General features: G+C 52.2%; 1 protein-coding gene across 1 annotated transcript in view; it reads left to right on the top strand.

Annotated features, from left to right (window-relative positions):
• SUSD4 (sushi domain containing 4) overlaps positions 1-25,248 on the top strand; it is a 157,180-nt gene that overhangs the window by 60,756 nt on the left and 71,176 nt on the right. Inside the window, 1 exon segment of the mRNA XM_058275264.2 lies at positions 14,427-14,639. Coding sequence (XP_058131247.1) covers positions 14,427-14,639 — 213 coding nt within the window.

The raw sequence follows: 25,248 nt of genomic DNA, 5'->3' as shown, positions 1-25,248 counted from the left end.
GGACAGCATGGGGAGGCGTCACCAGGACAGCAGGGGGACAGCATGGGGAGGCGTCACCAGGACAGCGGGGGGTGTCACCAGGACAGCAGGGGGACAGCATGGGGAGGCGCCACCAGGACAATGTGTGGGGGGGTGGACAGCACAGGGAGGCTGTCACCAGGAGGGTGAGCTGTCACCAGGACAGCAGGGGGAGGCTGTCGCCAGGAGGGGGGCTGTCACCAGGAGGGGGACTGTCACCAGGAGGGGAGAGACTGTCACCAGGAGGGGGGCTGTTGCCAGGAGGGGGGAGACTGTCACCAGGAGGGGGGCTGTCACCAGGAGGGGGGGAGATTGTCACCAGGAGGGGGGCTGTCGCCAGGAGGGGGGGGAGATTGTCACCAGGAGGGGGGCTGTCGCCAGGAGGGGGGGAGACTGTCACCAGGAGGGGGGCTGTCACCAGGAGGGGGACTGTCACCAGGAGGGGGGAGACTGTCACCAGGAGGGGGGAGACTGTCACCAGGAGGGGGGCTGTTGCCAGGAGGGGGGAGACTGTCACCAGGAGGGGGGCTGTCACCAGGAGGGGGACTGTCACCAGGAGGGGGGGGAGATTGTCACCAGGAGGGGGGCTGTTGCCAGGAGGGGGGCTGTCACCAGGAGGGGGGCTGTCACCAGGAGGGGGGGAGATTGTCACCAGGAGGGGGGCTGTCGCCAGGAGGGGGGGGAGACTGTCACCAGGAGGGGGGCTGTCACCAGGAGGGGGGGGAGATTGTCACCAGGAGGGGGGCTGTTGCCAGGAGGGGGGGAGACTGTCACCAGGAGGGGGGCTGTCACCAGGAGGGGGACTGTCACCAGGAGGGGGGAGACTGTCACCAGGAGGGGGGCTGTTGCCAGGAGGGGGGAGACTGTCACCAGGAGGGGGGCTGTCACCAGGAGGGGGGGAGATTGTCACCAGGAGGGGGGCTGTCGCCAGGAGGGGGGGGAGACTGTCACCAGGAGGGGGGCTGTCACCAGGAGGGGGACTGTCACCAGGAGGGGGGCTGTCACCAGGAGGGGGGGGAGATTGTCACCAGGAGGGGGGCTGTCGGCAGGAGTGGGGGGAGACTGTCACCAGGAGGGGGGGAGACTGTCACCAGGAGGGGGGCTGTCATCAGGAGGGGGGCTGTCGGCAGGAGGGGGAGGCTGTCACCAGGAGGGGGGAGGCTGTCACCAGGAGGGGGGGGAGATTGTCACCAGGAGGGGGGCTGTCACCAGGAGGGGGGGGAGATTGTCACCAGGAAGGGGGCTGTCACCAGGAGGGGGGGGAGATTGTCACCAGGAGGGGGGCTGTCACCAGGAGGGGGGGAGATTGTCACCAGGAGGGGGGCTGTCACCAGGAGGGGGGGGAGATTGTCACCAGGAGGGGGGCTGTCACCAGGAGGGGGGGAGATTGTCACCAGGAGGGGGGCTGTCACCAGGAGGGGGGGGAGATTGTCACCAGGAGGGGGCTGTCACCAGGAGGGGGGGAGATTGTCACCAGGAGGGGGGCTGTTACCAGGAGGGGGGGGAGATTGTCACCAGGAGGGGGGAGAGGCTGTCACCAGGACAGCAGGGGGAGGCTGTCACCAGGAGGGGGGCTGTCGCCAGGAGGGGGGGAGACTGTCACCAGGAGGGGGGCTGTCACCAGGAGGGGGGCTGTCGGCAGGAGGGGGAGGCTGTCACCAGGAGGGGGGAGGCTGTCACCAGGAAGGGGAGGCTGTCACCAGGAGGGGGCTGTCACCAGGAGGGGGGCTGTCACCAGGAGGGCAGGGGAGGCTGTCACCAGGGCAAGGAGGCTGTCACCAGGAGGGGGAGGCTGTCACCAGGAGGGGGAGGCTGTCACCAGGAGGGGGCTGTCACCAGGAGGGGGGCTGTCACCAGGAGGGGGGCTGTCGGCAGGAGGGGGGAGGCTGTCACCAGGAAGGGGAGGCTGTCACCAGGAGGGCAGGGGAGGCTGTCACCAGGGCAAGGAGGCTGTCACCAGGAGGGGGAGGCTGTCACCAGGAGGGGGAGGCTGTCACCAGGAGGGGGCTGTCACCAGGAGGGCAGGGGAGGCTGTCACCAGGGCAAGGAGGCTGTCACCAGGAGGGGGAGGCTGTCACCAGGAGGGGGAGACTGTCACCAGGAGGGGGCTGTCACCAGGAGGGCAGGGGAGGCTGTCACCAGGGCAAGGAGGCTGTCACCAGGAGGGGGAGGCTGTCACCAGGAGGGGGAGGCTGTCACCAGGAGGGGGCTGTCACCAGGAGGGGGGCTGTCACCAGGAAGGGGAGGCTGTCACCAGGAGGGCAGGGGAGGCTGTCACCAGGGCAAGGAGGCTGTCACCAGGAGGGGGAGGCTGTCACCAGGAGGGGGAGGCTGTCACCAGGAGGGGGGCTGTCGCCAGGAGGGGGGGCTGTCACCAGGAGGGGGAGGCTGTCACCAGGAGGGGGAGGCTGTCACCAGGAGGGGGGCTGTCGCCAGGAGGGGGGGCTGTCACCAGGAGGGGGCTGTCATCTCTGGAGAAGGCCGGCTGTCAGTGTGGAATGCCTAATGCCCTCCAGGCGAGGCTCCTCATTGGAGACTTCGGGTCCACTTCTCTGGGGTCTGTGTGCACCATTGCCTAGTTTGTGGCCCTAACGGTTTGCCAAGAAAAAGGACTCCTTCTAGCAGTATTTGTTGTTGTTCCTAAGTTCATTAGCCCTGTTCAAAGACACTTAATTCTAGGGCAAGTAAGAAAGACCATTGGTTTGAATATTCCTGGAAACTAAGGTGGTGCTGGGAAATTAGGGGGGTGCCTTTCTCTGGAGCTGCTGCTGAGGTTCTTCAGGGACTCTGCTGAATGTGACTGTGTAGCAGTTTACATGTGGAACAGGCTGAATGTTAAAATGTAGCTGCTTACGTACATTTATGCTGCACTGACCTGTGTTTACATCGCCCTTAAGCTTCACATTAGCTTTAGAAGTAGGTACTGCTATTATACCTGAATATCATGTAAAGAAACCTAAGACACAGAGAAGTTAAGTGACTTACCCAAGATTACACAGCTAGTGAATGGCAGTCAGGATTTAGGAAGGGTAGTCTCACTCCACAACCTATTCCCTTTAGCACCAACTACATTATTTGAGTTACTTAGATATAAAAACATATATAAAACATAATCTTATGTATTTTTTAATAAGACACACATCGTGTATTTAAATATGTTTTCAAATATCATGACAAAAGGGAGCATATTTAAAGCTGTGCTTTTCAAACTTTTTGACTATGACCCACTGAAATAAATATATTTTACATTGCAAATTAGCACACATGCACAATTTAAAACTAATAAAACCACCCAAAACAATATTCACCCTTACCATATGTGATACGCTTTGACTTTTCCTCTCTGTTCCATTTCACTTCTAAAAAGTACCGGTTGTGGCCCTTAAAAATATTTCATGACCTATTATTACAGGATGGCAACTTGCAGGTCAGTGCTGTGGAAGTCCTCGGTGCGAGCTTGCTCCCCAGCGGTCCAGTTTGCGCTGTTTGCTGCGTAAATGACTTGCAGCCCCTCTTCCCCCAGCGCCTGGCCCCTTGCCTGCTTGCTGACTGAGTGAATGTCTAAATGGATTGTAATTTTTCTTTCCTCATCTCTTAATTTTTAAAAGTGCCATTCTTCCCTTCTTCCCTTTTCTCTTTGAAAACAAGAGCTGAACATTTGCCAAATGTTGAGATTATTTAGACTGGAGCAGAGGTCAGGAAGCCGCCTCATGATTTGGTTATAGAACCGTGGACTGGCATTTTTTTTTTTTAAGATTTATTTATTTAATTCCCCCCCTCCCCTGGTTGTCTATTCTCTGTGTCTGTTTGCTGCGTCTTGTTTCTTTGTCTGCTTCTGTTGTCGTCAGCGGCACGGGAAGTGTGGGTGGCACCATTCCTGGGCAGGCTGCACTTTCTTTCGCGCTGGGCGGCTCTCCTTACAGGGCGCACTCCTTGCGCGTGGGGCTCCCCTGCGCAGGGGACACCCCTTTGTGGCAGGGCACTCCTTGCGCGCATCAGCACTGCGCATGGGCCAGCTCCACACAGGTCAAGGAGGCCCGGGGTTTGAACCGCAGACCTCCCATGTGGTAGACGGACGCCCTAACCACTGGGCCAAGTCCGTTTCCTGGGCTGGTGCATTTTTGAAGAGCAGATCCCAGTGTCCCCTTGATCTTCCCTGCCAGGTCGGCGGCGCGTCTGGGCTCCGCTCTGCCCCGGTCTCCTGTGCTCCGCACGGGCTGCTCTGGGGCGGCGGCGCAGGCAGGCCTCTGTCTCCACTTCTCAGGGATCCCAGGCACCTTCCTGGCCCTCCTGGAGCGGAGCCGATGCTTGTCGTTGGACGGAGGTCTTCCGAGGGTTTGACCCTGACCTCGGCCAAGGGCAGACCTCGGGAACCTGTATTCCTGCTCTGTCACCTCACCTTGGAAGGAGCCCTCCTCCTGCCTAGTGCAGACGCCTCAGGTGCGCTGGTGGGCGCGGGGAGCAGCCGGGGTGCACGCTGGCTGCAGGGCGGTGGGGAGACCGGCCTGGCGGGCAGCTCCGCCTTATCAGATCACCGGGGCAGGGTGCTTTCAAATGGGGTGTTAGATAATTGCCTAAAATGATTTATTTAATGGTGCCTCTATCTTCCTCTTCTCTTCATTGCTGAGGCTTTGTTACAGACTCGGCACAACCTCAGGTCATTTCTGGAGTAAGACAGGCTATCAATACATATGTTCATTTAAAGAAAAAGACTTCAGGGGAGCAGGTGCAGCCCAGCGGTTGAGTGCCTGCTTAGCATGTACCGGGTCCTGGGTTCAATCCCCGGTACCTCCTTAAAAAAAAAGAATTTTAGGTAGCTCTAAGGGGACCGTGTTTTTTAAATGTTAGAGAAACTCAAAGGAGGTGCACAGAGAGGGTTGGAGCCAAGGCAGTGGTCAAGAGGGGCCCCCACAAGTGGACCCTCCGGCCCGACACGATTCACTTTAGTTTATGGTTATGACTCAACAAGCCCAAGTAACTGGCTGCCAGAGCCTTAAAAATGGGAAAGGTTTTTTGAAGATCTTTTTCTCGAATGAGACAGAAGGAGTCCCTTCCTGGCATAAAGGCCTAGTGAATCAGGGGCATTACCCTAGTCGGGTGGGCTAAAAGGAACGTCCTCCGCGTGGCTGGTGATGGGAAGAGGCGGGCTTCAGGCCGAGGGCAGCTGGAGCTGGAAAGGTCAGGCCTAACGGGGAGAGCCTCCCGTGGTCCAGCGGGAGCTGCTCAGGCGACCTCATCTTTCTCCTTCTGTTCCTTCGTTCCTGAGGGCCAGATGCACGCCAGTCTCGGGGACCAACTGTTTCCTGAAAGAAATCTGGGGTTAGGGTGTGATTCCCCAAGGACATTGTTCATTCCGGAAAGGTGGCTCCGTGCCACGCCCTGCTAGTCGGTGTGGGGTGCCTGGCTGGTTCTGGCATGTCCTAGGTGACAAGTCGGGGTCCCCACTTCCCCACGCTGAGAGGCGTGCTGGGAGGGGTTGGCTTTGGGGGACCCACGAGGATTGCTTCCCGTGGAATCATTAAACATTGCAGCACCACCACTGGCTCAGTCCTGTTTTAACAGATTGAGGGACTCAGAACGTTTAGAAATGTTTTTTCCTCAAAGGGTGTACGTGGATCAAGATCTGAGTCCTTCACAAGCCGCAGTGTCGCCAGAGGCTTGCTGTGGACGCCGCGTGCGGAAGAGCATGGGAGGAAGTGCTGGTGGCCAGGGTGTAGCTCCAGCTCTGCCACCTGCCGTCCCTTAGCCTCTCCAGGTGACCTTCCCTGGGAGGCCAAGGGGTCTGACCAGGGGACCCCAAGGGAATTCGGTGCCACCATGTGAGGCTGCAGAGCACGCTGAGGTGGGGAGGGCTCGAGGTTGCTGGTGACTCCAGTTAAACTTCAGCGAAGGGTCGTCCTCTCCCACCAGCGCCAGGACTATCTAAGAGAATGCATGAAAAAGGCAATGTCGTTTCTTAATCCTCTTTCTTCCCCCAAAAGACTCACATAGCGGTTTACAGAGAAATGGAAACCCAGCCCTAGCTCTGAAGTGCTCTGGCTATATTTGATACACTCTCCCTTTCTAGAATAGGACTCGTCCGTCATAAAACCCCCAAAAGATGGCTTTTCACACCTCTTTCATATTTATGATACTTTTCAAAGCCTTGCTCTGTTGCTCACAGTAAAACCATCAGGCAGGGCTCAGCAGGCCCCAAAGTAACAAAACCCAAGCGTCCCGAGCTAATAACGCGGAGGGCGCCGGCCTTTCTGTGTGGGGCAGACGGGGCTCTCGGGGCGGCCGTGTTGCTGGGTCAGGAGGAAGGAAGGAGAGAGGCCCTGGCCCTCCACTGAGGGCCAGCGTCCAAATCACAGCCCTTGGCTTCCCCCGGGATCACAGAGCTGCGCCGCAAGACCAGTGCCACGAGGGCGACGGCCGTTCCCAAGAGGCTGACGCGAGCCGAGAGACAGGCGCCTGCGTAAAGCGGCCGGGGGCGTGGAGGGCGGGCTGCCCACCCGGGGCCGTGGCGCCCCAGGACCCCCCACCCGCCAGGCTGCTGACCTCAACTCGAGGCTCAGAGGGAAGCAGCGCCCGGAGCGCAGGGCGGGGTGGCTTCTTGTCGTGGCATTTTTACAAGCGCTTTTAGGACCTTGCCTATAAGGGGCGGCACCCTGGATTGAATTTAGGAAAAATTGCAAAGGGGACCCCACTTCCGAGGACCTAGTAAGACAGAATGCTCCCTTCACACCTCCCCCTTCCCCCCGCCCCAACGCAAGCATCCTGGAAGTCACTCTGTGAACTATTTTCTCTTCTCCAACTGTGGCGACCTGGTTCCAGGCATAAGCAGAATTTGAAGAAGGGGAGGGGAATGGGTTGGGACTCAAGGAATACAGGTTCCTAGGCTGTATGTGAGCAAGTTATTTTCCCTTCCTTTTCCCTTACACCTAAATCAGCCTCCACCCAGCCCCTTAATGGATGTGTTGTCTGAGCATCATCATTACAGAAGGGCTGTCGCTAACAATGCGGGACAGAAAAACCATCCGGGCTGGGAACTGATCTGCTGGGGGGTTTGAAAAGTGGAGTCTGAAGCGCTGCAGGCCCGAGGAAATTGCTGTCTTGTCCATGGGATGAGTTATCCAAGAGGAAGCAATGTTTTCTCCTGGTCCCACCCTGTCTGCTGATTGCTCTGTTTCCACCCCTGGCCCTTTTTCTCCACTTCTTCCCCAATGCTGGATCTCATGACCCGCAGCGCTCTTCATCGTCAGCATGGTCCCAGGCAGGGAAGCATGACCAGAGAGTGGCCTGCAGATGTTCTTTCAAGAGGAGAAGAGTAAGTAAAGAAAGAGTGTAGAATTGGATTTATGAGGCTTGTTCTGCTGCTCTCCCATTGTAATTTTCATGAGGCTCTCATCACTTATTTATTAGAGCAGAACTCATTTTTTTTCCGATGGCATTAAGGACTGTGTCTTCAGTTCTCCCTGGTATTATCTGCCTGTCTCCGAGTGAGAACAGCTTTGTGAGCAGGAGTGGTATGACCAGCTGAGGGGCTGTGCATCTAGGATGCAGCAGTCAGCAAGGCTCACTTGTTACCAGGAGGTGATTGGCCAAAGAGTGTGTAGGGAAGATGCAGTTGTCTCAGCCAAAAGCTTGGCTAGACCGACCCGGGGCTCCTACATCAGAGAGGAGGAAGGCCGGGTGTTTGGGGCTGTGGGTTGGGAGAAGGTCGTAAAGCGTTAGGGAATGCAGCCCACTCCGGGTGGAGAGGAGAGCAGCGTGCAGGCTGGCAGGAGGGAGGGCGATCTCACTCCCTTCTGGGGTGGGGAGGGGGGACGGCTGCCGCATTCAGCCACCATCCGCCCTCAGCCGCGGTGGTGGGATGCCCACGCAGCCGGCTGGGAGCTCCCTGCCCGTGGGGGTGAGCAGGCTGGCCTCGGGGAGTGAGGGAGCAGCCTGTAAGAGGCGAGCCCAGGGGCCTTGCGGGGGCCGCGGTCACCGCCCAGGCTCTGAGGGTGAGGGAAGGCTCCCTGGAGGAGGCGGCTTTGACGTGGATTCCCCGAGGACGAGCACCGCGTGGGGCCCGCCCTGCCGCCTGGAGGTTCCAGCACAGTCCGCTTCCTGCCTCCGTGGAGGGCGGGTCCCTCCTCCAGGGTTCGCCCCGAGCCCCCCGGGTGTTCAGGGGAGCGCACCCGCCTGCCCCCTCGCTCACCTCCTCTGCGCCCTTTCCTTCCCGCCGCTCATTCTGCCTCATCGCTTCTCACCTGGCGACCGCGGAGCCGTGAGCACCGATGGTCCTCAGTGCTGCCCCGCAGCCGGCTCTGGACGGGCTGCCTCAGGGTGTCTGGGGAGCTGCGTAAAGCACAGAGCTGGCCCCGTCCCACCCCGGGGGCCCGGCTTGGCTGCTCTGTCTCTTGACCAAGCTGCCCGCCGTGGCCTGGAGGGGCAGCCGGGGGCTGGGGGCCCTATTTCTGGGCACCGTCCATCTCACCCCATCCCCTGTGTCAGCAAAGCCCTCAAGGCCCCCACCCCATGCCCGCCCCCACCAGCCCCCACATCCCGGGTCACGTCCAGACCCTCCGCTAACCAGGAAAGCGTCCGCGCTGCCCCGCCTCTGCGCCGTCCTCCCGCCAGGCTCTCCCTGCACCGCCTCTGCCCGCTGCCCTTCCTGAAGGGTGCTCAGCGCCACCCACCTGCCCCCCTCCACCCGCTGCTGGCCAGGCCTCCCCGGAGGGTGCCCGCCCCCGGTCACAGCACGCGCCTCACGCCTCCGTGGCCACCCCGACGGACACGGATGGCCCACGCCGCTGTTATTGGAGCAAAGACGGCGCTTGTTTGACAGGGACTTTCACCTGCGGACTGGCAGGCCGTCCAGAGGGCTCAGGCCCCAGGGGGCTGGACAGCTGTGCGTCGGGGCTCTGAGGTCGCTGCCTGCGCTGCTAGTTCCCGCACCTCAGTGCTAAAGTGGATACACGTTTAACAGTGCCCGCCGGGAGCTTGCCCGTCCTGGCAGACCCGGAAGGGAATCACTGGCACTCACCACTGAGGAAACACTCGCTCCCCAGGACGGTCCCTCAGAATAAAGGTGTGGAGACCCACAGGTTCTATGGTCATGGCAGATGGAGTTTTGTGCCATGTCAGAGGGCCCTACTTTGGAGTTTGTGTTCCTGAGTGTGATGGAGCTGGACTCAGATGTGATCTTTGTCCACAAGCCTCTCCTGTTACTTTTACTGGAACTGTAGTTGGTGCTGGGGTTTGGTGTACACCCAGGGGACCTGAATCTCTGGACTGACCATGTGATAGCCAGGCCCTGAGCCTCAACGGACTTGCAACTCCTATACTCTGGTTTATTGGACTTACCCCACTCAGCTAACAGGGAGGTGAAGAAGGTCAACCACCACACCAGGGAGCCTAGAGTGCCTACAACTGAAAGCAGAAGGATTGCATCCAGCATCCATGTGGAATCTAAGCCCCCTCTTGATATAGATGTGAAGTGGACACAACCATTCTAAGGTCCACAGGATGGAGGAATAGAATATGGATTAGAGTGGACTTACTGATATTCTATTCATGAACTATTGTGATTAGTAATGGAAGAAATTGTAGCATTAATGTGGAAAAAGTGGCCACAGTAGCTGCTGAGGGTAGGGAGAGGGAAGAAGAGATGTGATGTGGGGGCTTTTTCAGGACTTGGAGTTGTCCTGGGTGGTGCTGCAGGGACAGTTGCTGGACATTGTGTATCATGCCATGGCCCGCTGTGTGGACTGGGGAGAGTGTAAGCTACAGTGTAAAGCATTATCCATGCGGTGCAGCAGTGCTCCAAAATGTATTCACCAACGCAATGAATGTGCCACGATGATGAAAGAGGTTGTTGACGTGAGAGGAGTGGGGTGAGGGGGGTGGGGGATATATGGGGACCTCATATTTTTTTAATGTAACATTAAAAAATAAAATAAATAAATAATAAAATAAAATAAAGGTGTGAAGCTGTCCTGAAGACTCTTGGCCCTTTCTGTCCCCAGCCCTAGTAGGCATCGCCCGCCCCCCGCCGCGGCGCTGGATCACGACCTGCTCCGTGGGGCTCGCGGCAGGAGCAGGGCACCAGCTCTCGCCAGGTGGGAGAGCGGGGAGGGGCTGCGCCGGGTCCCCAGGGGCCCCCAGTGTGGTCAAGAGCACACAGGAGTACCCATTCCCCTTGCCTTCTGGCTTCTCCCTCTCGCCACAGTTCCTCGCGCTCCCTGCCGCCACGAGCAGCTGCCTCCTGCCGCGGGCGCTGCGCTCAGAGCCCTTCGGCCCAGCAGCTCTGGCAGGAGGCCCAGGATCCGCAGGCGTGCAGGAGGGCAGCCCCTGAGCCCTCCGGGGGCCAGAGTTGAGGTAGGGGATTCCACTGCCCGCTGAGGACGTTTTCCAAGCCCTGAGGGTCAGACACTGCGTTGACCTGCTGTCTGCGCGTCACCTGGAGGCCAGGTAGATCTCCCAGAGCCCCCGGGCTGCGGGCTGCTGAGGGGGGGTGAGATTTCCTGAGCCAGCGGTTGTTCTGCCTCTGCTGTGTTTTGGCGGTGGTTGTTCAGCGGCACCTGTTCAGTGCCTGTTGGATGATGTCTGGGAGTAAGGAAGTGAGCAGAAGCCCTTAGTCGGTCTCGGGGTTCTGAGGGTGCAGGTGGGGTACCGCACACGGAGGTGCCCCTTCCCTGAGCCCGACCCGCCCTGACCAGCTCCTGGCATCCACGTCCGTTTCAGGTGTCTGCCTTCCTTCCTGCAGTCTGGGTAGAAAGCTCTGAGATGTCGCCCTTGCCCCGGTGCCCAGCCAGCGGGCACGGCGGTCCTGGGGCTGAAACGCCGCCCACATGCACCGCCTCCGTGTGTCCCCACCACTTACGTGCCCCCTTAGTCCACTCTAGCCGTGGCCTCGTGTGAGGTTCCGGCTCTCTCGCCTGCAGTCAGCCCCTCACGCTGCTGTCCAGTTAGCCCTCTCATACCCACTGCCCTGCTCCATGGCTCCACACGGGCCGCCTTGCTCAGCCTGGCTCTCCAGGGTCACCCCAGAGTGTCTCCCATGCCCTTTTCCAACTCTGTTTATTCATCCATTAAACGTTCATGGGATACTGCCTAGTTATTTATTTGTTTGTTTGTTTGCTTTTAAAGATACTTAGATTATACAAACGTCACATAAAAAATATAGGGGATTCCCTTCTGTCCTGCTCCCCGCACTTCCCACATTTTCCCACATTAACCGCATCCTTCATTAGTGAGGTACATTCACTGCGATTGTTGAGCACATTTTGGAGCATTGCCAGTAAGCATGGATTAAAGTTTACATTGTAGTTTATACTCTCTCCCACCCAATTCTGTAAGATATATATGTAAGATATATGGTAAGATATATAATGGCCTGTCATTGCAGTATCATTCAGGACAATTCCCCAGTCCCAAAAATGTCCCTGTATTACACCTGTTCTTCCCTCTCCCTACCCTCAGAACCCCCAGGGGCCACTGCCTCCACATCAATGATTAAAGTTCTTACATTGCTAGAATCACAATAAGTCTATAGTAGAATACCATTAAGTCTACTTCAGTCCATACTTCATTCCCCAGTCCTGAGGATTCTGGGATGGTGATGCCCACTCTGCCTCTAATTGAGAGGGGGCTGTGATCCTGTAGGACCGATGGATGAGACGCTCTTGCTTGCAGTTGTCAACTCTCTTGGTTCCCTGTTGTGGTAGTTGTCCATCATCACATCCATGTTAGTTGTCCTGGGTGAAACCAATGTAGAGCAGTTGTTGTAACTCTGTTGAGATTCAGGGCCCAGCTGGCACATGGAAAGCCCAAAGATTTAAGTCTCTAGGATATAATACCTACCAACTCTAGTACTGATTATAGGTTCAAATAGAAGGACAGAAGAACCATGAATAGGAAAACCACAACTGAGTCTAACTGTGTCACTCTGGGGAGCATAAATTCCAAAGTAGGGCCCACTGGCAAGGCACCAAACTCCTGAGTTACCTGCCCTGACCATAGTGTCTGGATGTCTCTAGAGCCCTCGGGAGCCCTTCTATTGGGGGTAGCATCTACTTTGGCAGTCAAAGAGATCCTGGTGAGATGTGCAAAAGTGTAACCTCTAGAGTGACCTTCCAACTCACTTTGAAGTCCCTTAGCCATTTTAACTCATTTGTCTTTACCTTTTCCCCTCTTTGGCCAAGGTCTTTTTCCAGTTGCATTGCTAGTTGGTGCTTGGTAGTAATCCCTCCATGCCAGGGAGGCTCATCCCTGGGAGTCATGTCCCACGCTGGGGGGAAGTACTGTATTGATGTGCTGAGTTAGGCTTAGAGAGAAACCATATTTGAGCAACAAGGAGGCTCCCAGGAGGCAATTCTTAGGCACCCTATAATACTAGGCTCCGTTTCAATGTCAAGAGTAAAGGTTTATATGCACAGTCATCAATATCAAGGGCCCATCAAGGGACCATCCTTCACTAGTCATTGCCCCTATACTTGGGGGATTCTTGCTGATCTATTAGAGAATGTGGCAGAGCTTCCCAGGAGAGGGATTTGATATTCTTTCAGTTATTGTGAATCTCCATCCACCATGACAATGCCCCATGAACATTTGAACACATACATATGCCTTATATGTTTGCCCAGGTGAGCTTCCTCCCATGTATCCCCCATCACTGATACCCCACACCAATGATCCTCCCCTGCCACAGTTGTAACCCTTCTGTGATCCAAAAGTCTTCAAAAATAAAGCCAACAAAATAGCCAAATACAATTAATAAGAAAATGAAATAATACTGATAGTTTCAAAAATATGAAATAAAATACAAAAAAAGTTTTACAAATAAAAATTTGGGATAATAAATAATGAAAAAATATTTAAAAATTTTTTTGACTTTTTTCCTTTCATCACTGTAAGATCTGTTGTCCTACATGTACAGTGACATTTTCTTCTGTTTATTCCCCCAGTGTCTTTTTTTTTTTTTTTCTTTTATTTTGTCCTCAAAGAAGTTTTAGGTTACAGAAAAGTCACATACCAAATACAGGGGACTCTCATATACCCAATATCCTTCCCGCTTCCCCCCTTCCCCTACTAATAACATTTTCTATGTGGATGGTATGCTTGTTACACCTGATGTACAGATATTGAAACATAGCTACCAACCATGGTCAATGGTTTACATTTTGGACCATACAGTTCTATAAACTTTGATGCAGTTCAGCCTGGCCTGTATCCATCATAACAAGATCATGCAGAACGTTTCCATCTCCCCAAAGTGCCCCCATTCCATCCACTCTATCCCTCCCTTCCCCTCCCCTCAGGGCCCATGGCAGCCCCCGGGCTTCTCTCCTTGAAGGACAAGATGCATAGTTAACTTGCAACAACACTGAGGGCTGGACAGAGTGGCCTGCCCTCCCTGATTAGGCACTGCCCGTGCTCTCGAGACACTCCGCCCTCTATGGGAGAACACAGCGGGCCTCCCAGGACGGGAGCCCACCACCTCGCCGCTCATTAAGTGGGTCTCCACCCACTGACATAACGCCCTGTGGCCCGAGGAACACTCGCTCACTCCCTAGAAGCCTGCCCCAGGGACCTGCCCTGCACGCCCCCACGTCCATGGACAGTTTCTGTGCTGGGCATGGTGAAGATTCTAGGGACACAAAGATGACAAAGTCACAGGACTTGCTGAAGGTGTGGCCATTCTACAAATAATTCAGCACAGCTACGTCCGTGTTTTGGTTGGGGAATGAAGAGCTACGATGAACTCGGCTTGGTAGAGTTGGGGTTTGGGGGACAGTGGGTTAAGGAAGGTCCCGGAGGAGGAGATACCTGAACTTGACCTTCAAGAGGAAGCAAGTTCCCTCCTCCCGGGGTGGGGGAAGGGGGTCATTGCCAGCACACCTCTCCCCTGCATGCTGAGTCGCAGCTGTCAAGTCCACGTGCCCGTCCCTACACAGGCACACCCGCCCGCCCTCTCCCGGCCCCTGGCGTTGCTTGTGCGCTCCCCCTGTTAGAATGCCACCCAGACCTCCCTTCCCCCAAACCTGCCTGTGCAGATCCTGCCAGCCCTCAAGAGCCCGTGTCCTGACCGCGTGTCCCTCCTCTGCTTCCCTCAGTGTTTTGAGTGTCCATTGTGGCTTTTTTTTTTTTTTTTGCTCCCCCTGCCTTAGCATTTATATTCCCTTTATTTGTTTACTTTTCCTAGTCTCACCCACTCCATATAACCCCCTGGAACGGCTCGCTTGGCCGCTGAACTAAAAACTAACACGCACTGTTCTGAGCAAAGAGCAAAGCATAGCCTGAGAGGAGCGGGTGCCCTGGAACGCGTGCTTGGAGGGGTCCAGGTGCAGGAGACAGCACAGGACCTGCCCTTTGTCTGGGAAGACCTGGCCTTCGAAGAGCATACTCAGAGGCACCGTCTCCTCTCTGTGTCACCCTAGGGCTCGATGACCTCCATGTGTGTGCTGACCCAGGCGTCCCCGAGAATGGCTTCCGGACCCCGAGCGGAGGGATTTTCTTTGAAACCTCAGTAACCCGATTTCACTGCCAAGACGGATTCCAGCTGAAGGGCTCCTCGAAGAGACTGTGCATGAGAGATCTTAACGGGACCTTAGGCTGGGTCCCGAGGGATCGACCCCTGTGCGTGCAAGCAGGTAACGTGCCGACCTCCCCGTGCAAGCTGCTCGTGGCTCGGCTTGCAGGGGCCGCAGGCGTGCAGGGCTGTGTGTGACAGAGCGGTAAACACCCTGGGCTGATGTGTCCCAGCTTGATCCTGTGTGATGACTGAGGAGCTGGCATGGGTACTGAGGGCTGGGATGGGGACAAATTAATCTCAGCATCAGAGGGAGTTATCTTCATCTCTGTCTCAATTACAGCCCAATTTATCACCATTTTTGTCAGTGCAAGAGAGGAACTCAAATGATGTTAGGGCTATTTATTATTAGTCTGCCAACTCAGCACTCATTTCCATATTACTCAATAAAACGTAGTAAATATATCATCCCAAAACTACATCTAATGGTACAGATGATGTATATTTACTCAGAGGTTTAAATCAATGGCTGCTTATTAGTTCTCTGTTAGATATGATTCATTTAAGAAAAAAAGTTTCACTGGAAGCTGTGAAAGAGTGACAAGGTAGACATTTATAGCAATTATCCCTAAATTTATTGATTGTGATAAGATATTCATTTACTTCTAGTAATTATCCCTAATTCTGTTGGTTGAAACAACTTGATTATTTTGCTTGTTTTTGCTCCAAGTAGATACAGTTTGAGTTTTAAAATTGCATTGAATTTAACTAACTGGAATGCCAAATTGTTGATTACGTATTTCAGAGGATCAGCATAAGGCTGAAGTAGGAATGGCATGAATCAAGAATTAATTCTAGCCCCAAATTTCCATGAGGCAAAGAACTTATACTTCATTAGGTTCATTAGAAATTAGTTTCAGTTTCTCTTCATAACATAAATGATTTTACTTAGCAATGGTGCTTTTAAAATAATGATTTGTAAAATACTGTCCTGATGTATTGTGCATTTTCTTTATGAGACATTTAAAATAAGTCAACTCAACAGGCATTTACTGAGCATCTATTATAGTCCTCCTTCCTGGACTTACAGAGAATGGAGAAGATAGCATCTTTGCCCTTGAGATCCTTGATATCTTTTATTTTCCAGGTAAAGAAAAGAAAATCCAAAATTAGTATAATAAAAAGTTAGGGTTTTAAAAAATGATTCTATTTCTCCCCTTGCATGTACCCTTTGCAAACATGTGGTTTCCACAAGACTATTTAATTAGGAGTCTACTTGGCTCATCTTTGCAGCCCTCCATGCTAAAACTTATGTCTAAGATACAGGGTACTTAAAACCCAGATAAGCTCAGGAATATCAGAGAACAAAGAAAACCAAAACATGCTTCCTGGTCCTCTGTTATTTTATCATCCTGGAAAAAAAGTCTCTCACTTTCAGATGAACTCCTTTCCAGCGCTGTCCATCACTGCCTAAGAAGTGTAATGCCAGAAAGGGAGGGAGAGCCTCCCAGAGAGGTGCTCTTCAGTGCACGGGTCTGCCCGCGTTTCCCACACACAGGTCCGGTGCTTAGGGGCTCAGCGGGCGGCAGCAACGTTAGAACAAGCCCACGTGCTTCCTGGGAGGGCCCGGCACTCTGTCCAGTCCCTCCGTTACGCCTTAATCATCATCTGGGGACGTGTAGAGGAACAGGTGTTGCTTCTTGAAGAACGGCGATGTATGTATTTTCAGTATTAAAGGTGATTGTCTTGGTCCTTGAAAGCTCTGTGTAAGGAGAGCACGTTTGTTCCCTGACAGGGAAGAGCACTGTGGCGGGGAGTGTCCTCTGCCTTCTTTACTCCACGTGGCTCGTGGGGCAGGCGCAGAGCGGCGAGGCTAAGCCTTTTTGTTTTTTCCCTGCTTTGTAAGTGGTGCTGGCTCCCTGGTCTGGATTTGTGCCGGGCAAGTAGTAAAGGCTGCTGAGTTCGCTTGTTTGCCTTGTCAGGTAACGCTTAGAAGGTTAATGGATTTTTGTAGTGGTGGTGGTAATAATAATAGTAATAATAATAAGTTATTACAGTTCTGTGGTTCATTAAGGTTTAAAGGTGCTTTTGACACACTGTCTCATTCAACGTGCACAACCAGCCTACAGGATGCCTCGTGGTCCTCATTTGCACCTTAGGAAATTGAGGCTCAGAGAGGTGCAGTCCCTCTGTGAAGGCCACACAGCTGACGAGTTCATGGCAGACCTGGAACAAGATCCAAGCCAGCATGTTTCCCCTTATGAGGCTGTGTTGGACCTTCTTCTTTGTAACACAAAAGCACCATTGTAATCAATTACACCAGAGCACACTGTTACAAGTGGCATCATAGCGTTTCCAGGTTGAAGGGACTCATAGAAATCAAATAACCCAAGTGTTCATGCTGATGTAGGTTTTGTTTGACCAGTGGGGAAACTGAGTCTCAGAGAAGTTGAGTGCCTCCCAGAGTTAAACGGCCACTCAGGGACAGCCCTGCCCGGCCCTAGGGCTCCTGACCCTCTCCGGGGCTCCTTCTGAGCTGCTGCCAGTTCTGCCTCCCACACAGATTTTTAGATATTGCGCTCCCTTGTCTTAAAACGCCTCATATGCGTAAAGTGCCCTCTCAGGCAGGTGTCCCCTTGCGGCTCCCACGGCTCCCCTCCTTTCGCTGCCCGCCCGCTCTGGCACGAGGACCGGTCGTCCCCTGTCCTCGTGTGGCTCCTTTATTCCTGCCTACATTGCTCCGTCTGAGTAAACGTAATTCCCAGATGTCTGGACTTTCAGAACGCATGGCTTAGGGAATGAACGACGACGATGATTTTGGGCACCAGAAGCCGAGAGGCCTGAGCCGCTTCCGTCGACCTGCGCGCTCCTGGGCGCGGGAGCACGTGTCGCTGGGTGTGGGAGCGGGTGGTGCCCGGCGTGGGGGCGGGGAGGCCCCGGGGGTCTCGGCGCGGGCTCCGGCTGCTGACGGGGCAGGTGCAGCGACTGCAGGGCTGCGCAGGCCGCCGTGTGGCCCCCTCCTTTCCCAGACCACTCAGCCGGGGTCCACCGGGGACCCTTCCCCACACATGCCTCCCCCGCCCACACTGCAGAAGAAAAGCAGAGGGGACTACGGGACTTCCCGTAAATTCACACGTCACAAATGCCTGTTCAGCCCAGATGTCAAATGAGGACACGCAAAGATGCCCTCCCCGGGTGATTTAGGTCACAGTTTGCACGCAGAGTGGTGTATTTTTAAAACAGACATCCCAGAGACATTAAAATAAACTTTAGGGTCTGTTTACATTATGAATCAGCATTTTGGGGTGGGAGGGGGGGCGGGCCAAGTCTTGCCAAAACCTATTTATTGCTGTACTGATGAGAACCCTTCCTTCCTGCACCTTGGATTGGGGCGGCTGCGGGAGAAAGCCGCCGGGGCTTTGGTGTGGGCGGCGGTCCTGGCCAGGGAGGCCTGGCCTCTGCGTTTTTAAGTGGAGAATGAAGGAAGTGGCCCACACGGCTCCTGAGGAGTGGGGTGTCTCATGGGTTCTGAGGCCTGTGCCGCGCACCTGCACCCCTCCCCGCCCCGGGGTTCTCGCTCCCAGGGGGGGCTCAGTCTGCCTTAAAGCCAGCCCCTCTCGCGGAGCCGGGGCCCGGGGGGTTCCCGTGGCCACCCGAGCGGCTTCGGGTGCAGGGCTGGGGCCCAGAAGCACGGCGCTTTCTTCCCTGAGCGGCCTTTTCTGGTGGGTGCCCCGGCGGAGGTCGGGGAGCCCACCCTGGAGCAGCTGCAGACTTCAGTTTTCCTGAAATGCGGTTTTAATGCCGGAGGACTTTCCACACAGCTCTTCCCTACCAGCTGGAGAAAGCGTTCTCTTTTTTCCCTAACGCTTTTCCTCCAGCGGCCCTGAGAAAAGTCAGTGGTTGCGTTGGTTGCTCGGTTTCAAGTAAATTTCAGGTAACTCCATACTGAGCAGATAAGAGCGTATGCTCACGAAGAGGGAATCCTGCGGGTCTTGTTAAAGTGAGTCTCGTTCTCAGCAGCTTCCCAGAGCAGCTTAAGCGTCTGGGGCTCTGCCTTAGTCCCAGCTTAAGGCAGTTCTGAGACCCTCCACGGGCCTCCAGAGAGCATTGCTTTTATATGTGTGTGTGTGTGTGTATATTTAATTTATTTATCCCCCTGCCCCCTTGTGGCTTTTTTTTTTGCATGCTGTCTGCTCTGTGTCCATTCACCAGGCATTCTTCTGTGTCTGTATTTATTTATTTCATTTCCCCCCCCCTTGCGGCTTGCTTGCTGCTGCTCTCTGTGTCGTTTCGCTGACGGCTCTTCTGTGTTCTCGCTTGTCTCCCTTCTCTTTGTTGCGTCACCTTGCTGAGTCCGCTCTCCGCTGCGTCTGTGGGCCGGTGGCGCTCCGCAGCATGTGGGCGAGCCTGCCTTCACAAGGAGGCCCCGGGACGGGGACCGAGGGCCTCCCACACGGTAGACGGGAGCGCGTCTGACTGAGCCACAGCCACTTCCCAGCATTGTTTATTTTTAAATGAACTGACCGAGCGGAAGACTTGAAGGAAATCCTTCCTTTGTTATTGGCCAGCCAGTTCTTTTTGAGCTGGGGAGGGTCAGAAGGAGCCAAGGAGAAGACAAAAGGATCGACCAAACCACATGTTTAATGCACACCCGAAGGGCCGCCCTGTCGGGGCGCCCACTTTGGAATGGCCCCCCCAGCTGTGCAGGGCCCCTCCAGTGCAGGCTCAGCCCTGACACCCCGTTGCACAAGCTGCAGCCCCCGGCCAATGCGGGTTAAAGGTGCTGTCTCTGGCCACGGAACTGGGGGACACATGGCTTGAGCCCACAACCTAAAGAACAGACTCCTCCGGCGTTTCAGCCCTCGGTCTAGGAGGGACATGCTCTGGCCATTGCGCACGGTGAGCAGACCCCTGCTCTCACTCACTGTCACCGCTGGTTCACTGTGGGCATGTGAGCGGCAGCTCCCGTCCACGAGAGCACTGGCCACTCTCTCCCTGTGGCCGCTTCGGGACGTCTTCTTCAGCCACTCACCGGCTGGTCTGGGGCGCTCCTCTGCCTCTCCTCACCTGGACCTTCCCATAGCCTTTGGACAGGAGGTCTGGATTTTGCATCCTCCAGGTGGACTTTGCCCAGTGACCTTTCACTGCTTTTAGGCTCTAAGTGCAGGGGGCTTCAGCTATTGTCAGTCATCTGGGCGCAAGGAAACCGCATGAGCGTTCTTTTTGAAAAATTCTTCTTAGTGTATGTTTTACAATTATATAGCAGTAATGATCAGTACAGTTGAGAGTTATCCATAGCCTACTGGGAATCCAGTTGCCTGACCTTGATCGTGTACTCTGAGGAAGCCGACAAAGATGGCAGGGATTCAGAGCGGCCGCAGTTGAAGGGGAGGGAGGAATGTCCCTGAGCCACACACTGACCCACTCAGTTCAGAGCCCGCTCCCCACCACAGCCTTCCTTGGAGACCCTGCACCCTGCCCATCCCCCTGCGCCACCTGCTCCCAGGCTGCCCATTGCCTTTTCTACCTTCCCCCAGCAAGAGAGCAATATTTTAGGGAGATGTTATCTTAGGCATTGGATACCTAGGATTTAGATACGTCGTCTCTGTCACTACTGCAGTGACTCTTTGAAGTAGGTTCTGCTACTTGTTTACAGATGAGAAAGTGGCGGCTCCGAGAGACTGCCTTTCTCACAATCTCCCAGGTACTAAGCAGCAGGCTGGGATCCAGGTCCAGGTCTTGCTAATCTCACCTGAGCGAGGATGATTCTTCTTGGGTAGGTGTGGAGGCGCAGATGACCCACAGCACTGCGGCTGCAGCCCCGTGCCCCGTAGGAGGCACCTGCTCCCACGTGGGGCACTGGCTCCCAAAGCTGTGCCAGGGATTATTGTATCAACTCCTTGTTAAAAACATATACTCAGAATTCCTAGAATTCCTGCTTTAGAATGTTAGGGGTGGGACCAAGGAAACTGAATTTCTTTTAAAACTCCCAGCTGATTCTATTATATATATATTTTTTATTGTTTTTTTTTAAAGAAGCTTTAGACTACATAAATGGTATATAAAAAATATAGGGATTCCCATATGCCTCTCCCCACCCTACACCTTCCCACAATAACAGCATCTTTCGTTAGTGTGGTACATTTGTTACAGTTAATGAACACATACTTTTTTATTAGAGAAATTGTAGGTTTACAGAAAAAAAATGCAGAAAATATGAAGTTCCCATGTACTTTGCAGTAACGTGGTGTATTTGTTACAATTTTACTATTATATTGTACTATGACTGTAGCCCGTAGTTTACATTGGGATTCACTGACTGGGTTGTACAGTCTTAGTTGTTTTTTAAAATGTTTTATTCTATTTATCTGTATTTACAACCTAAACGTTCCCTTTTAACCTTATTCAAGTATATAATTCAGTGCTGTTAATTACATTCACAATGTTGTGGAACCATCACGACATCAATTAACAAAACTTCTCCATCACCTCAAATAGCAACTCTGAACAATTGCAGCAGTAACTCCCTCTCCCCCTCCTGTCCCCCACCTACCTTCTAGAATTGGACTCTGTGAGTGTGCTTTTCTAATTGTTTCAAATCCATGAGAACATAAGATGTTTGTCCTTCTGTGCCTGGCTTGTCTCACTCGACATGAGGTCTTCTGGGTGCATCCAGGGTGTCATATGGACCAGGCCTTCATTCCTTTTTACAGCTGCGTAATATTCCATCGCTGTCTATCCCACGTTTTGCTTCTCCACTCTTCTGTGAGGAGCACTTGGGTTGCTTCCCTCTTCTGGCAATTGTGCATAACGACACTATGAACATTGGTGTTCAAATATCTGTTTGAATCCCTGCGTTCCATTTTTGGGGTATATCCCTAGAAGTAGAATTGCCAGGTCATATGGTATTTAACTTTCCGAGGAACTGCCAAACTGCCTTCCACAGCGGCTGCACCATTCCTACCATCAGTGAGCACAGCCCCTCCAACATTTATTTTCTATTGTTGGTTTTTTAATTCTGGCTTTCTAGTGGGTATGAAATGGTGTCTAATTATTGTTTTGATTGGCGTTTTCCTTAATGGTTAATGATGTGCTGTTTGGTCATTTGTATATCTTCTTTGGATAAATGTATATGCAACTATTTGCCCATTTTTTACTTGGGTGGCTTTGTATGCTTGTTGTTGAGCTGTAGGATTTCCTTATATATGGTAGATATTAAACCTTTATCAGATAATGTACTTTCTAAATATTTTCTCCCATTCTGTAGGTTGCCTTTTTACTTTGATAATGAAGTCCTTTGATGCAAAAAAATTTTTTTTTCAATTTATCTTTTTCTCCCCACCCCTTTGTTGTTTTTTACTTGCTTTGTCTGTTCATCTTCCTTGTCTCTTTAGGAGGCACTCGGAGCCAACCCCAAGACCTCTGATGTGGGAGGGAGATGCTTAATTGCTTGAGCCACCTCTGCTCCCTGTTTTGTTGTGCATATCAATATGTTTTTCCTCCCCACTTCTCTTGTTGCATCATCTTGGTGTGTCAGCTTGCTGTCTTCTTTAAGAGGCACTTAAAGAAGTACCTCTTATTACTGTGTCTCTCATTATGTTTTTTCTTCTTGTGTTTTTTGTTGTGCCAGCTTGCCATGCCTGCCCATTGCACCAGCTTGCTGTCTTCTTTAGGAGGTACCAGGATCCAAACCAGTGACCTCCTCCCACTTTGTAGGCAGGAGTCCAGTCACCCTGAGCCACATCTGTTTCCCCACCAAAGTTTTTAATTTTGTAATTTTTCAGGTACAAGCCCTTCACATCCTTGGTTAATTTTATCCCTAGATGTTTGCTTCCTTTAGTTGCTATTGTATATGGAATTTTTGTCTTTATTTCTTCTTCAGATTATTACTAGTGTATAGAAATACTACTGTATTGATCTTATACCCTGCCACATTGCTAAATTTATTAGCTCTTAAAGCTTTGTTGTATGTTTTTCAGATTTTTCTCTATCTAGAATCTTGTCATCTGCAAATAGGGAAAATTTTACTTTTTCCTTTCCAGTTTGGATGCCTTTTATTTCATTTTCTGGCCTAATTACTCTGGCAAGAACTTCAAGTTCAATGGTGAATACCAGTGGTGATATGACAGATATTGACAAGTGGGCATCCTGTCTTGTTCCTGATATTAGAGGGAAAGCGTTCAGTCTTTTCCCATTGAATATGATGTTAGCTGTGGGTTTTTCATGTATAAGCAGTATCATGTTGAGGAAGTTTCCTTCTAATCCTGGTTTTCTAAGTGTTTTTATCAAGAAGGGGAGCTGGATTTTGTCAAATGACTTTTCTGAGTCAATTGAGAAGATCATGTGGTTTTTTTCCCCTTCATTCTGTTAATGTGATATTACATGAATTGATTTTCCTATGTTTAATCAACCTTTTGTACCTGGGATAAATCCCATCTGGCCATCTTGTATAGTTCTTTCAATGTGCTGTTATGTTCAATTTGCTAGTATTTTGTTGAGGATTTTTGTATCTGTATTCATACGGGCTGTAATTTTCTTTATACAATGTATCTCCAAAACCATAGATTTATCATTACTTTATATGAATTTGCATTTTAGAACCTATAGGAAGTAAAAAGTGGAGTTATGTACCAAAAAATATAATACAATAGTATTGGCATTTATAATTACCCATATAGTTACCTTTACTGCAGGTCTTTATTTCTTTATGCTGCTTTGATCCGCTGTCTAGGTGCTTTCCTTTCCGTCTAAGACCTCCCTTCAGCGTTGCTTGTAGGGCGCATCTAGTGGTGACAGACTCCCTCAACTTTTGTTTATCTGGGAATGTCCTTATCTCGCCCTCATTTTTGAAAGACAGTTATGCTGGATATAAAATTTTTGGTTGGTATTTGTTTTTCTTTCAGTCCTTTAAAGAGTGTCTCACTACCTTCTTGCATTCTTGGTTTCTCATGAGAAAGTGGCACTTAATTTTACTGGGACTCCCTTTTGCAGAACATGTTACTTTTCTCTTGCAGCTTTCAGAACTCTCTCCTTTTCCTTGGCATTCAACAGTCTGAGTACTATGTGTCTGGTTAAGGTTCTCTTTGATTTATCCTATTTCAGATTCATTGGGATTCTCAAATGTGCATGTTCATGTCTTGCATTAAATTTTGAAGGTTTTCTGCCATTATTTTTTGAATATTTCTTCTGCCCCTTTCTTTCTTCTCCTTCTGGGACTCCCATAATACATGAATTGATATATTTGATGGTGTCTCAAGAGATCTCTTAGGCTATTTTCATTTAAAAATTACTTTTTTCTCTCTGCTCCTCAGCCTCAATTCAATTGTCTTGACTTTGAGTTCACTGGTTCTTTCTTCTGCCAGCTCCAATCTGCTGTTGACGCTCTCCTGGGAATTTTTCATTTCAGTTATGGTGGTCATCAGCTCCAGGAGTTCTGCTTGGTTTCTTTTTTAAAATTTCCGTCTCATTATTGAGATTCTCATATTGTTCATTCATTATTTTCCTGATTTCCTTTCATTCTTTCTCTGTTTCCTTTATCTCCCTGAGCATATTGATTATCATTTTTTTCCCCTTTTAAAGAATTTATTTTACACATATTATACCACACTGCATGGCATTTTTAAACACTGACCTATAACTGCCTAATAAAGTAAAGCAAAACCAAAATCATTTATCTTACTAGAAACAAGATCACTTTATAGTCTTCAAACCTTAGTTCACTTTAACTTTCATAATTTGGCAATGCATTCATGCAACAATCTGAAGGCAACTGCTGTTTTAACAGGGGGAAAAAAAGCACACTTTTAAATAGACAGGACTGTCCAAAATGGTTTATTAGATATGAACTTTATATGCATTGCTTTTAATAGCCGTAATGGTGGAGCGGGGGGTATTGCGCCTTCTCCGAGCTGCACGGGGGGCACCACCAAGAGTGTGGCGGAACTTGTGGCCTGAAGACATCAGCTCCACACCTCCCTGTGCTTGTGGACGGGCTTGGTGATCACCGCTATCAGGACTCCTTCTGGTAGCTTTATGGACTGGATCAGTAAGGATAGCTTTATGGAGTCTCTACCAGCTCAATAAGAATTCAGGGGAAGCGGACTTGGCCCAGTGGTTAGGGCGTCCGCCTACCACATGGGAGGTCCGCGGTTCAAGCCCCGGGCCCCCTTGACCCGTGTGCAGCTGGCCCATGCGCAGTGCTGATGTGCGCAAGGAGTGCCCTGCTACACAGGGGTGTCCCCCGCGTAGGGGAGCCCCACGCACAAGGAATGCACCCCGTAAGGAGAGCCCCCAGCGCGAAGGAGGGAGCAGCCTGCCCAGGAATGGCGCCGCCCACACTTCCTGTGCCGCTGACGAAGCGGACAAAGAAACAAGACGCAGCAAAAAGACACAGAAAACAGACAACCGGGGGAGGGGAGGGGAATTAAATAAATAAATAAATAAATAAAAGAATTCAGGGCTCTTAGGTCCTCACAGTGGCATCCAGTTAGCTCAGCAGCCTTGAGCAAACTTCAGGTGGTTAGCCCTGTGGTGGACAGGCTTGCCATAGGTTACCCCCTTAGGAACTGGGTTTTGCGGCCACCCTGGCACACATGAATCCGGTAGATGACGTAACCTCGTTTGGCCATGTGTCCCAGGCTTCATGCTGTATCAGGCCAACAGCAGCGGGGCGCCCTGTGGAGCACAGAGAGCTGGTGGTCCTGCCAGCTGTGAGCTCTCAGAAGCCACAT

Source organism: Dasypus novemcinctus, chromosome 13 (assembly GCF_030445035.2).
Source record: "Dasypus novemcinctus isolate mDasNov1 chromosome 13, mDasNov1.1.hap2, whole genome shotgun sequence".
NCBI lineage: Eukaryota > Metazoa > Chordata > Mammalia > Cingulata > Dasypodidae > Dasypus > Dasypus novemcinctus.
This window is presented reverse-complemented; position numbering and strand designations above follow the sequence as displayed.